Here is a 13,035-nt window from a genome sequence, read left to right on the forward strand (position 1 = left end):
ACGTCCAAGAACCTGCCCCAGCTGGAACGCCGCCAGGGTCAGCGGAGCCCAAGGAGTCAGACACGCAGTCCTTGCCCCACCCTCGGCCGGCCCAGACCCCCACCCGCGCCGCGCGCACCCCACACGCCACGCCACCCGACCGGACCCCGAGTGGCTGAAGCTTCCGTGTGGGCGGGGCCTCCTGCAGGTGAAACCCGTCGGGCCCGGCCTCCCGGCTGCCCGCCTGCCAGCGCCCGCGCCCGCCTGGAGCCCACTCCCTGCCCATGGCTCGGGCCGCGCACCGCGCCCGCGGCCGGCGCCTGCTGCTGCCGCTGCTGTGCCTGCTCCTCCAGGCCGCCACGGCCGTCCTCTTCGCGGTCTTCGTGCGCTACGGCCCAGAGAGCGACCCAGCCCTCTGGCACCTGGGCAACCACAGCGCAGCCGACAATGCCTTCTACTTCCGCTACCCAAGTGAGTGCGGGTGAGCGCGCCGGTGCCCGGACCTGCCCCTAGGTGGGAGGCTCTGGTCCAGGCGAGGGCCAGGCTGCGTGCCGCCTCCTAGCAGCCCCTTCTGGCTGGGGCACGTCGAGACCTGGGGGTTATCACAAACGTAGTACCTGCCATGTGTCCGTGCCTAGGTACAGGGAGGGAAACTGAGGCTCAGAAGGTTAAGAGGCGTGCTCAGGATCACGCAACCAGAGGGGGTAGGGAGCCTGGGTTTGAACCCCAGATCTAAGATCCCAGCTTTAGCTTTTCCGTCCCCCCACTTTCCATCCAGCTGCCTGATGGGGTTTCGCTTTTTTTAAGGGCTCCTCTGACCTCAGGGGAGAGAATCCTGCGGGGGGAGGCAAGGGTGAGTGGGTGGGGGCGCTTTAACCTGGAGGCCTTCACACCAGCAGGTGGCTGAGATTGAGATTGGGCCGCCTCCCGGTGCGGGGAAGCTCCAGCATTTTTCCCTCCTCAGGGTCCCCGCTGTTCTCATTTGGTCCCCCGGGGGGAGGATTTGCCTACCCACCCGGAATAGACTGAATCAGGAGCTACATTTTAACCAGACCCCCTCCCCAAAGAGATTTTTCTATATACCTGGGGCCCCAGGCTCCCAAAACGGGCCCTTCCTGAAGTCCTGCCTAGGAAGCACCATCAGGGCGGCAGCCCCCAGCCCTGGGTGGGAGGCCCTGGGTGGGCTAGAGAGCACATTTCTCAGGGGTGGAGACTGAGGCTCAGAGAGCTTGTGACTCGCTAGTGCTCCCCACCAAGGAGGAGCAAAGCTGTGGAGCTCTGAGCTCTGCTATCCCAAGCCCGTGCCCCAAACTCACTGCCTGCTGACAAGGTCGAGGAAGGGCAGGATTGGCCCTTGACTGGGCCATAGCTTCAAGACTGGGGGTGGGGGTGGGGGCCAGGACCCCAGCTCTTCCAGATTTCTGTCATTGTAAATACTTGGGCAAGTCTTCTCCAGACCTCAGTGCTCCCCACCCAGGCAACCGGTGGAGGATGCCCCGGTGTGATGAAAGCCTCCTATAAAATACCCCAAGAGGTTATTACCCTAATTTCTGCATGCAGGCCTGGCTGCTGGCTGTCCCCATCCCACCCCAGCGCAATCCCAAAGGACACTCGGTGCTAGCGAACTAGGGGCACCTGTGGAGACTTGCAGCTAGGTGTGGAATGCTGGGCCCCTAGTCAGCCCTAGCAGAGGAGACCTCACCTCCCAGTTTTGTGGGTCACTGTCAGCCCTGGTCAGAAGGGCTAAGCCAGGAAACTGGGGCTCCCAGTGGGATGGCAGATTCTTGGGGGTCATCTGGAGAAGCAGGGAGTTGAGAGGGAACAGTCCAGAGGTAGAAGAGAGCTCTTGTCCAAAGGTCTGCTGACTCTTCTTGCTTCTCCCATGGGCCTCCCAGTCCCGTCCCTTCCACACTCCTCTCTGAAGTGGAACTTCTTGCCCCCCTGCTGCACGGTGGCTCTCCTCAGCCTGGTTGCAGTGAGAGGGACAGCAGTGGGATTCCCTCTGTGCCAGTGCCTGTGGACTTAGCCCCCTGCTCTGGGCGGGCTGGGGAGGAGGGAGGCCCGTGGGCTCCAGGCTGGAGCCAGGGGCTTTGATGAGCAGATCCTTACTGGCCCGCTATCTAGGGGAAGGTCAGGGTCAGTGGGAGTGTAGCCAGGGTCCTTTGATTCCAGAGATGAAAGGGACTTTGGAGGCCGTTACTGAGCAGCAGGGGCAGCTGGGAGCAGAGTCGGGGAGGGGGAGGTGATCTTGCCAGTTCCCCTTTCTTTTCTCCCAAGTCCTCATCGTTTATGCCCCCAGTTTACAGATGAGGAGACTGAGGCAGGGCAGTCAAACAGTAAGCCCCAGCCTTCGCTTCTCCCTTGTCCCACAGTCTTGTCTTGTCCAGGGGCAGCGTGGGCAGGGCCAGAGGGAAGGGCATATTCATCAGAATCCCCTGAAGGGACAGCTGAGAGGTCATCTTATTCACCCTCCCCGAGTCATTCGTCACCCACCTCCCCTACCACAACCCTCAGAGAGAGAGTGCCCTTGGACACAGAGATTTCTTTATGTTGACATTTCATTTGAAAGGTCAAGAGGTTGAGTTCTGTTTGGTTCTAAACAAATCCAGTATTGCCATTTATGACAAGTTCGGGGCGGGGTGGGGGGGGAGGGCGGGCTCAGCACATGACGGGCACAGAGCCCTGTTGTCCAGCCCTGCTGTGATCTTGCCGTCCTTGGGCACAGACACAGTTATGGGATCCTCTTTACTGTTTGCACAAGGAGAAAAACCGAAAGGACACAGAGCTGCCGACTGGGTTCAGAGGGATCCGCTTAGGTTCCTAAGATCGAGGAGGGAAGAGAGAGCTGAGTGGTTCTGGGAGAAGTCATGCTGGAGGTCCCATGGTGGGGACATTTAGTGAGGGCGATGGGTCTCAGGATCCTAGTTCCCTTTGGCTGCTGGCTGGCAGCTGAGCCCCAGATTTCCACTTCCAGCACACCCGCAGCCCTCTGCCAGGGGCTTGTTGGCACAGTTCATACTCCCTGCCATGCAGTGGATGCCAACTCATAGCAACCCTCTAGGACAGGGTAGACCTGCTGGAGTGCGTTTCCAAGGCTGTCGATCTTTGCAGGAGCAGAAGTCTCATCTTGCTCCCTCGGAGCGGCTGCTGGGTTCAAACTGCCGACCTTGCAGCTAGCAGTCCAATGTGAAACCCATGATGTCAGCAGGGTCCCTTAACCAGCCCAGAGACAACATAAAAAAAAAGGCATAAAAGTGTGCTTCTCTACTAAGATGACTATTTGCTACTATGGAGTCGGAATCCACTCTGTGCCCAACAAAGAGAAAAGCACACACAAAACACAGATGCGAATGTTCTAAGGGCCTACATTTGTTACGGTGGAGGTTCCAATGTAGCTCCGAGCTTCCAGGCAGCCAAGGCAAAGAGGGAAATATCAGTTCGGTTGTGCTCACTAGAACTGGGAAACCTCACCGCATGCAACTCTGTGTGTCCTCTGTGCTCTGGGAAGGGGCCGACTGTGCCTTCCGAGCCTGGCCCTCAGGTGCTCAGCGCACGCCCGCCACATGCCTCTGGGAAAGCAGGCCATTCCTGGCACTCTTAGAGCTACGAAGCGGGGGGGTGGGGGGGTGGGGGAGAGGGAGGGGGGAGACCCTGTTTCCTGATAACTCACTGATGACAAATACAATGATTCAAAAAGATGAAAGCCAAAAAAAAAAAAACCAAACCTAAAAAAATTTTTTAAAGATAAAAGCCGAAGTTGTAGTGTGACTTTACTATAGCCAACAGCCCAAACTGGGTTCAAATCCACCCTCTTCATTTTGGATCCTGAGCAAGCCACCGAACCTTTCTTAACCACAGGGCCACGTGGATTGGCCACCCATTGGGCCAGGCCTTGCTTCAAGATGGACAGGGCAGCGGGGTTGGGTAACAGAGCAAACAGATGCCAACGCCAAGGCCTTTTTTTATGAGGGGGCTTCAAAAAGTTTGTGGGAGCATTCCATTGTCTCTCCATCCCATTTTCCCATGCACTTTCCCTCCTTTTCATCCCCCCTTCCTTTTTCCCATGAACTGCTTGACACCCCAGTGCTGTATTGTATTGTAGCTGCATGTTCTGCTTGCTGCTTTTATGTAGAGGGCTACGGAATCAAAATACACACACAAAAAGGACCTGTCTCCTTGCCTGGAAACCCCAAATAACAATTTATCTCTAGGGTTAGCATAGTTAAGCTCTAGAGAGACCCACCCAAAGCAAGCCCCTCCCTCCCAGTGCTGCCCGTTGCACAAGGCCAGGGGGCACGCTAGCGCTGAAGTTGCCCTGCCCCTTCCTCTTCCACTGAAGTAGCAGTAATCTCTAGGACTCCTTTAAAGCCATTTAGTAGGTGATTCAGAAATAAGCACAGCCTCACAATGGAGGGCCGGAGGTTAGGCATCAAGAATGACTTTCCAACCGAAAGGCAAAGTTGAAAAGCAGCCTGAAGGTGGTGGGGATTTTTGAGCACGGAGGGGCTAAGACTGCAGCAGCAGCAAGGGGTGCAAGCCAGACGGAGGCAGGGAGAAGGCGTTGTTAACTGTTATTGAGTCTGGAGGCCCCGGTATGAGAGTGGAACTAGTCTGTAGGACTTGTTGGTGGTATCTCTATGGAAACAGATCTCCAGGCCTTTCTTCCTTGGTACCTACCACGTGATGGGTTTGAAAGGCTAATGCTTAGCTTAGCGCATCTTAGCATAGCTTAGCAGAGCAGAGCAGTTGTGGAGTCCTGGCGGTATCAAGGCTACGAGTTGGGCTGTGATCCGTGAGGTTAGCAGTTCAAAACCAGCAGCCAACTCCGAGGGAAACAGTCGGGGCTTTCTATTCTAGTACACAGTTAGAGTCTTGGAAATTCACAGGGGTGGCTCTACCCTGTCCCACTGGGTCACCATGAGTCAACACCGACTCAAAGGCAGTGAATTTGGTTGTGTTTCAGTTAGCGATGGGGTGCGTTGTGGTGATGGTGTGTCAAATGGGTTTTCAGCTGGGGGGTGCAGTGAGACAGGGCAGATATTCCCCGGGGTTTCTAGACCGTCTGTCATCTTTAGAGGAACAGACAACCAGTCACTTCTGCAGCGTGGCTGGGGGTGGGTTTGAATCAGCAACCTTTTGGGTAACTGCAGATCACTTAACTGTTGGGCCACCCAGGCTCCTTCCCGGAGCAGCAGGGAAAGCAGAGCAGAAGGTGGCTCTACTCTTCTGACGGTGAGGCTGAGTCCGGAGGGCTGGGCTGGGCCCTACAGCCCCACACTGGCCACTCCACTTGATGGCCCTGGGCTGGGCGGCCCTGCCCTACCATGCCTGGGGGGTTTATAGGTGCCAGTCTCCAGGCAGCCCTGGCTGGTTTGCAGGTGTGGCCAGCACAGCCCCACATGCCCTCCGCCCGGCCCCCCACAGGCTTCCAGGACGTGCACGTCATGGTCTTCGTGGGCTTCGGCTTCCTCATGGCCTTCCTGCAGCGCTACGGCTTCAGCAGCGTGGCCTTCACCTTCCTCCTGGCCGCCTTCTCCCTGCAGTGGGCCACGCTTGTCCAAGGCTTCCTCCACTCCTTGCACGGCGGCTACATCCGCGTTGGCGTAGAGAGGTGGGTGCCTGGGTGGGCGGGTCAGGTCCACCCGGAGCCCACTGCCCGAGCTTCCTGACCTGAGTCTGACCCATCCATCCACATCTCTGGGAATGCTGCCCACTCCCTTTGCCTCAGTTCTTTTCAATCCTTGACCCCCTACGCTTGACCCCTCTCCCCGTTTCTCTGGGACCTTGGGTGCCCAAGGCAGGGAGGCGGGTAGACAGCTTCATGGAAAAGGGCAGGGGTTGAAGGCCTCCATTCCGATCTGGTTCTTCCACTGGTGTGGGCGCCACAACAGGGGCCTCCCCAAACCTGGGTTTCCTCACTCAGGCAATGGGGAGCGCCTGCTTCCTGGCTTCCAGGGAAGATCTTTGGTACACAAGGCCTAAGACCGGTTCATGCCAGCTCCACCCAGCTGTAGGGAATCAGTCCGCATTCTCTTCGACAAGACGGGGTTCGGAATACCTGGGGTAGAAAGACACATTCTCAGCTGAGGGTGCAACTGGAATGAACCAGTGTCAATGTCGGGCAACCAACCCTGGGGGACAGTTCTATGGGAATGGACTCTCCAGCAGCCTGGTGGGTTTGGTTTTGCGTCTTACCCCCACCACCACCCGAGCCCTGTGGCCTGTCCCAGGCCTGGCAGAGCCTCTCCTTGTCCCCGCCCCCCTCCGCCCCCCAGCATGATCAACGCTGACTTCTGCGCGGGGGCTGTGCTCATCTCCTTCGGAGCCGTCCTGGGCAAGACCGGGCCTGCCCAGCTGCTGCTCATGGCCCTGCTGGAGGTGGTGCTGTTTGGTGCCAATGAGTTTGTCCTGCTCAGTGTGCTGCAGGTGAGGGCGGGGCGGGGGGTGGGGGCAAGGCTGGCCATTAGGCTGGGAGGGCGAGGGCCTGGGCTGGGGCCTGGGCTGGGGCCTGGGCTGGGGCCTGGGCTGGGGCCTGGGTTGGGGCCTGGTGCTTCCACCTCAGCTTCACCTCTGCAGGTGAGGGATGCCGGCGGCTCCATGACCATCCACACTTTCGGTGCCTACTTCGGCCTGGTCCTCTCCAGGGTGCTCTACAAGCCCCGGATGGAGAAGAGCAAGCAGCGCCAGACCTCCGTTTACCACTCGGACCTCTTCGCCATGATTGGTGAGAGAGGGGTGTGTGTCTGTGTGGAGCTGGGCCAGGCGGGTTCTCAGGGTTCACCCAAGGTCTGTAGGGGAAAAGGCCTCCACTCGGACTGAGAAAATGCCCTGTCCACTTGGATACTGCAGAAAGAGCCCTGAGAACTCAGCCGTAGGGAAGCGGGGAGCGGGGTGCAGGTCCTGAAGATCCCTCCTGAGGGGTCTTCCTGGATCCGAAGCTGGACCGCATCCATTCCTACTCAGCTTCCCCCCACCCGCCCCCATGAGTTAGAAACAGCTGCCTTGCCCGCCCCTCACCCTCTTTACCTTGCTTCAGCCAGACCTGCACCCCTGAAAAAGCCCAGCCCACTCCCAGCGAGTGGGTGCTGTCAGGTCTCTGAGACCGGAACTCTTTGTGGGAGTAGAGAACCTCATTACACTCCTTACAGAGAGGAAACCTCGCCCACCGCCCCCCCAACAACATCTCCTCCCCAGCTCATGCTCAAGATTCCTCAGAAGCCCTCGTGCTCCCTCTCAGGTGGGGGTGGTGGGCCCTGCAACTCTCCCCGCACCCCCAGCAGAAGGGTCCTGAAACCTGGGAACACCTGCACTGCTTCCTGGTTTTTCTCTGCTGGTTCTTCCACCTGGGCCTCCGCTCTGCTCTCTCTCTCTCTCCCCCTCTCCCTTCAGGACACGGAAGCGAGGTTTCTTTTTTTTATTATTTTATTGGGGCCTCTTACAGCTCTTGTAACACTCCGTACATCACTCGTATCAAGCACACATCTGTACTTATGTTGCCACCATCCTTTTCTAAACATTTACTTTCTGCTTAGTCCTTGGTATCAGCTTCCCACCCTTGTGGACCCTTGATAAATGATCAATTATTATTATTTTCATATCTTACACTGTCCACTGTCTCCCTTCACCCACGTTTCTGCTGTTTGTCCCCATGGGGGTAGGGCGGTGGTGGTTACACATCGGTCATTGTAGTCGGTTCCCGGTTTCTCCCTCCACCTTCCTGATACCGTCATGGTATTGCTAGTCCCATTACTGTTCCCGAGGGGTTTATCTGTCCTGGATTCCATGTGCTGAGAGCTCTTTTCTGTACCAGTGTGCATGCTCTGGTCTAGCCGTATTTGGAAGGTAGGATTGGGGTCATGATAGTTGGGGGGAGACATTAATGAATTAGAGGAGTGTATGTTTCGGTGATGGTGGGGTTTCTTTCCTTTCTATCGCTGGAATTGGCCGAACGGTGAGGCAGGTTCCCTAGTTCTCACCAGCCTCCCAGGCTTGCTGGAGACAGAGCCCTGGAGCTGCCGGAGGCCTCCTTGCCCTTTGAGACTCAGATAAGGTTGGCTTGAAGTCCAGAGGCTCCCCATGGGCTTTCTCTGCCTTCGTGTGTGTGTGTGTGTGTGTCTCAGACAAGACAGCCAGCCTTTCCTTCATTCCCACCAAACCCTCTCCTCCGGCAACATTCAGGGGCCACCTCCCCTGGAGAGAGTTGAAGTGATGCCACCAAAAGTGTCCTGAAGACCCACATGGGGGCCCTCTAAGAGGATGGGAGTGGATGGTTTTCCTTTGCCCGGCACAGGATCCCTGGGAGCAGAGTGGGGTATGCACTGGCTGCTAACTGCAAGGTCAGCAGTTTGAACCCAAAGATGGGACTCTCCTCCCGTCACGAGTCGCCGTCTCGGACATCCCCAGGGACAGTTCTACCCTGTCCCACAGGGTCCCTGGGGGTCGGCATCGGCTCGATGGCAGGGAGTTTGGGTTGCAGAGGGTTACCTAGTGCATGGCTGACTGCAGGGCCAGCCTTTTGAAATCACCCACCTTTCTTCTCCCATAAAGACTTACAGTCTCGGGCAGAGTAGAGACCCCAAGCCCATCTGTAGGCAATTGGACATCCCCTCACAGGAGGGTCACAAGGAAGGGACTAGCCACTCAGGGTGCAGTATAGCACCAACGAAACATACAACATTCCTGTAGTTCTGTAATGCTTCCCCACACACACTATCATGATCCCAGTTCTACCTTCCAAATCCAGCTAGGCCAGAGCACGTACACGGGTACAGATGAGAGCTCTGGACACATGGAACCCAGGACAATTAAACCCCTCAGGAACAGTAATGGGGGTAGCGATACAAGGAGGGTAGGGGAGAGGCAGGGGGAGGAAGGGGGAACTGCAATAATCGATGTATAAACCCCCACCCACCCAGGGTGACAAACAACAGAAACATGGGTAAAGGGAGACAGCGGATGGTGTAAGATATGAAAATAATAATTTCTAATTTATCAAGGGGTCATGAAGGTGGGGGAGGGAGGGAAAAAAGAGGAGCTGATCCCAAGGCCTCAAATAGAAAGGAACTGTCTTGGAAAGGATGATGGCAACTGGTGTAGTGCGTGACACATGGATGGATGGATTGTGTGAGAGCCCCCAGTAAAATGATGTATTCAAATTTAAAAACAAAACAAAAAGAAACCCAAGAAAACACCAAAAAAGAAAAAGGAAGTTATAGTCTCGGAACCCCCCCACCCCCGCCGCCCCACTGAGGCAGTTCTACTCTGCCTGTCCACTCAAGAGGGGTCGGAGTCACTGATGGCCCAGGGTCTGAGGGTTTGGGGACCATTGGTGGCAGGAGCAGTTCAAACCCAGCGCTCTGTGGAGAGAGGAGGCAGCCCGCTCCCACCGGGACCCCAGCCTGGGGAACCCTGTGAAGCAGGCCCGCTGTGTCCTGCAGGGAGGGCCACCCTGAGGCGGGGGAGCTTGCTTTTCGCTGGGGAATGCCTGCCAGACCTCAGGCTGCGCGTGGCCGATGCGTCCCCTGATTTCAGCCAAGCTCTGAGCGGAGCCTAGGCTTACCCTCACCCCACGAGGCAAGGGGCCGGCTGCTGGAAGAGAACAGAGACTTGTCTGCAGTTACACAGCTTGTACCCGTGGGGGGACCGGCCACTTCCTCTCCCCTCCCTGTGTGTCACACAGGGACCATCTTCCTGTGGCTCTTCTGGCCCAGCTTCAACTCTGCGCCCACCACCCTGGGAGATGGGCAGCACCGGACAGCCCTCAACACCTACTACTCCCTGACTGCGAGCACCCTCAGCACCTTCGCCCTGTCTGCCCTCGTTGGCGACGAAGGGCGACTGGACATGGTATGGAGAAGGGAGCTTGGGAGAGGGGTGGCTTGGGAGAACCAGGGAGGGAGGTCTGAGGTTCTCCAAGGGAGGTTCTCCAGGGGCAGGACAGGGCAAGGCATGAGGGCTCCCCCTAGCCTGGTGGGGCAACAGCATGGGAGGGCCAGCGGGTAGGGAGCAGAAAGGACTTCCGGAGGCATAGGAGGATGGGGCTGGTCTGGGCGTGGGTGCGATGCTCTGAAGAGGCTTCCCCTGCCCCGCTCTCTTCCCTGCACCCTTAGGTCCACGTCCAGAATGCAGCGCTGGCTGGAGGGGTGGTGGTGGGGACGGCGAGTGAGATGCTGCTGACACCCTTCGGGGCCCTGGCCGCTGGTTTCCTGGCTGGGACAGTCTCCACGCTGGGGTACAAGTTCTTCACGGTAGAGCTGCCTCGGGCGTCCTGGGAAGCATGGGGAGGCTTCGGCACCCTGCCTTCCCCTCTCGGGGGTGGGGCCGGGATAGGGGTCAGAGGTGACCCTCGAAATTCACCATGGGTGTCCCACCCTCCAGCCCATCCTCGAGTCGAAATTCAAAATCCAAGACACTTGTGGAGTGCACAACCTGCACGGGATGCCAGGGATCCTGGGGGCCCTCCTGGGGGTCCTCGTGACAGCACTGGCCACCCACGATGCTTATGGAGACGGGTGAGTTTCCCCGTAGTCATCGTGACCCCTTTGAATGACCTTTCTCCCCAGCCTCCACTGCTTGTCCAAAATCAAACTCCCTGCTATTGAGTCCAGGCTGCCTCCTAGCCGCCCTATAGGACAGGGTATAACTGCTCCTGTGAGTTTCCCGAGACACTGTGGCTCTTTAGAAGAGTAGAGAGCCTCCTCTCTCCCCCAGGGAGTGGCTGGTGATTTCAAACTGCTGACCTTGCAGTTAGCAGCCCAACGCATAACCAGTACACACACCCTCCATTATCACTCTCTCCTTCCCTCGCTCATCTGTGTGCAGAAAACTGGGATGAGCGAGGTCAACACAGAGACTGCCCTCCTGCCCTCAGTCATGTGGAACCGAAGGCCACTGGACAAATAATGGCAAGGGTGTTTGCGTGCTTTTAAAGGCGCCGCAAAAGATCAGGCCCGAGCATCTAGTTTTTCACACCAGGGCTCAGAGGGAGGACAAGGGCGGGCACGAGGGTACCCTTACACGGACTCTCAAAGGCTGGGGGTGGGGGGTTGGGGGCTGGCTTCGGCAAGGACCAGAGGGGAGACTGGACCTGGAAGTGTGCCCACTACACGAGGACCAGCCCTGACTCCGGCCCCCCTCTCCCCGTAGCCTGGAGAGCGTGTTTCCCCTCATTGCCCAGGGCCAGCGCAGTGCCACCTCTCAGGCTGTGTACCAGCTCGGAGGGCTGCTTGTCACCCTGATGTTTGCTTCTGTGGGTGCGGGGCTTGGAGGTGAGTGAGTGAGTTTGTTGGTAGGGTGGGGGCTGACAGAGCCCCAGGGAGGGGGTACACAGAGGAGCCTTTATTTCCCCTTTCGCTCACTCCCATAAGAAATCACAAAACCCAAGCTCACCGCCTCGGGGCCGATGCTGGCCCCTCCGGCCCTCAGGGACAGGGTCATACTGCTCCTGCGAGGTCCCCAGACTGCAACTCTTGACGTGAGTGGAACGCCCCCTCTTTCTCCCGGGGGTCTGCTGGTGGTTAAAACCACTGACCTGCAGTTAGCAGTCCAACCCGTAACCACGGGGCGCCTACCATCAGAAAGGGGTTGAACAAGTTCATGAACAAAATGGAAGGGAAAGATCATGAAAACTTCCACGAACTTTCTGGAGCCCCCTCAGACTTCCTGAGCGCCTACTTGAGCGAGATGAGGGGTGGGGCTCAGCGGCAACCTTCTCCAGGTGAGGAGGAGGAGCCAGAGGGAGCTCATTTCCTCCAGATGCCAAAGGGAGGCCGGCCTGGCCCTGTGGCCCCTGTACTCCCACCATGTGCACACTAGAGGGCAGCGTAACCTCAGGCTGAGGCCTGCACTGGACAGCAGGGCCAGGAGGAGATGGACGGGGCCACCTGGCCTTTAGACAGTGGACCAACACCTTCCACAGAGGCAGCTTGTCCCGGTCCTGGGTCAGGCAGTCCTCTGTGGTGTCCAGCCTTCACCCTTTTGGGCTTCAAAAAGAAACGCCAGTTTCTACGGCCTGGCGTGCCCACCTTGAGATGTTCATCCCCTCCCCAGGACTCAGTTCATTCATTCATTTGCTTAATCACACATTTAGCACACTCTGTTTTCTGCTCCCCCTTCCCTGCCCCGGGAGTCCAGCAGCTGTGGTTCAGGACAGAACCGCACTGCATCAGTTCAATGGTGAGCTGGGGCCAGTTTCCTGTCTCTGAGCCTCGAGGCAGAGATACGACTGGCCGGCAAGGTTGGCATGGCCACTCAGGCAGACAGCGCGGGGCTCAGCACACAGCATGCGCCCAACGATCTGAGGGGGCTTCCAGACCCTAGAGGCGAAATGGAAAAGGGATTTTCCTACAAGCTTGGAAACTCCGTCCAACAGTGGTGGTTTGCTTGGGCCGGGCACTGGGTTGACCTCATGCCCCCCGAGCCCTCTGTGCTTGAGGTGCTGGGTAGCACCCTCTGCGTTGGGTGCCAAGCCTCGCCCATCTCCCTTGCAGGGCTCCTGCTGAAGCTGCCCTTCCTGGACTCCCCCTCAGACTCCCAGTGCTTTGATGACCAGCTTTACTGGGAGGTGAGACTTGGCCGAAGCCCTTCTTACTCCTCTTTAAGACCATCCTCCCTGCGTCACCGCCTTCCTTCCAGTCTATACAGTCTCCTTCAGGCCACACCCCTGCGATGTGGCCTCTCGAGGCTCCCTGGAGTCACCCCCTCACTGGCACTGCCATCTTGCCTTCCAGGTACCTGGGGAAGATGAGGATGAAGCCCACGGGCCTCTGAGGACTGAGGAACCTGACACTCAGGCCTAGCCTGCTGCCAGCCCAAGAGGACGCACTCCTGTCAGGAGACGTGGGGCAGCTCTGCTTTGCTACCTCCCACCGCTCCTGCTGCAGAAAAGACAGGAGCCAAAGGGAGCCTGCTTTCCCTGGGCTGTGTGGGAGGAGGGGCAGGAGGAGGCTGGGAGGTGGGGGCTGTCACTGGGTGTGGTGGGGAGGGTCTCACCAGTGGCCCACATCCCCAGGGCCTGCAAGTGTGGGAGAAAGGGCCAGGAGTGGAGCGCCCAAACGC

At 58.0% G+C, this 13,035-nt stretch overlaps 1 protein-coding gene across 2 annotated transcripts; it reads left to right on the forward strand.

The window, feature by feature from the left end:
- The first annotated feature begins 263 nt into the window (after positions 1-263).
- Positions 264-12,776, forward strand: RHBG (Rh family B glycoprotein). Of its 2 annotated transcripts, none has more exons than XM_075540393.1 (10): positions 264-450; positions 5,404-5,590; positions 6,255-6,405; positions 6,556-6,703; positions 9,659-9,825; positions 10,089-10,226; positions 10,357-10,490; positions 11,125-11,246; positions 12,468-12,541; positions 12,672-12,776. In XM_075540393.1, exons 1-10 carry the CDS (start codon positions 264-266, stop codon positions 12,774-12,776), a joined length of 1,413 nt encoding a protein of 470 aa, XP_075396508.1. The 2 variants fall into 2 exon arrangements, with proteins under 2 accessions (XP_075396508.1, XP_075396509.1); XM_075540394.1 differs by having other exon boundaries at positions 12,708-12,776.
- The last annotated feature ends 259 nt before the right edge of the window (positions 12,777-13,035 follow it).

The sequence above is a fragment of the Tenrec ecaudatus genome, chromosome 1 (genome assembly GCF_050624435.1).
Source record: "Tenrec ecaudatus isolate mTenEca1 chromosome 1, mTenEca1.hap1, whole genome shotgun sequence".
In the NCBI taxonomy this organism is placed as follows: domain Eukaryota; kingdom Metazoa; phylum Chordata; class Mammalia; order Afrosoricida; family Tenrecidae; genus Tenrec; species Tenrec ecaudatus.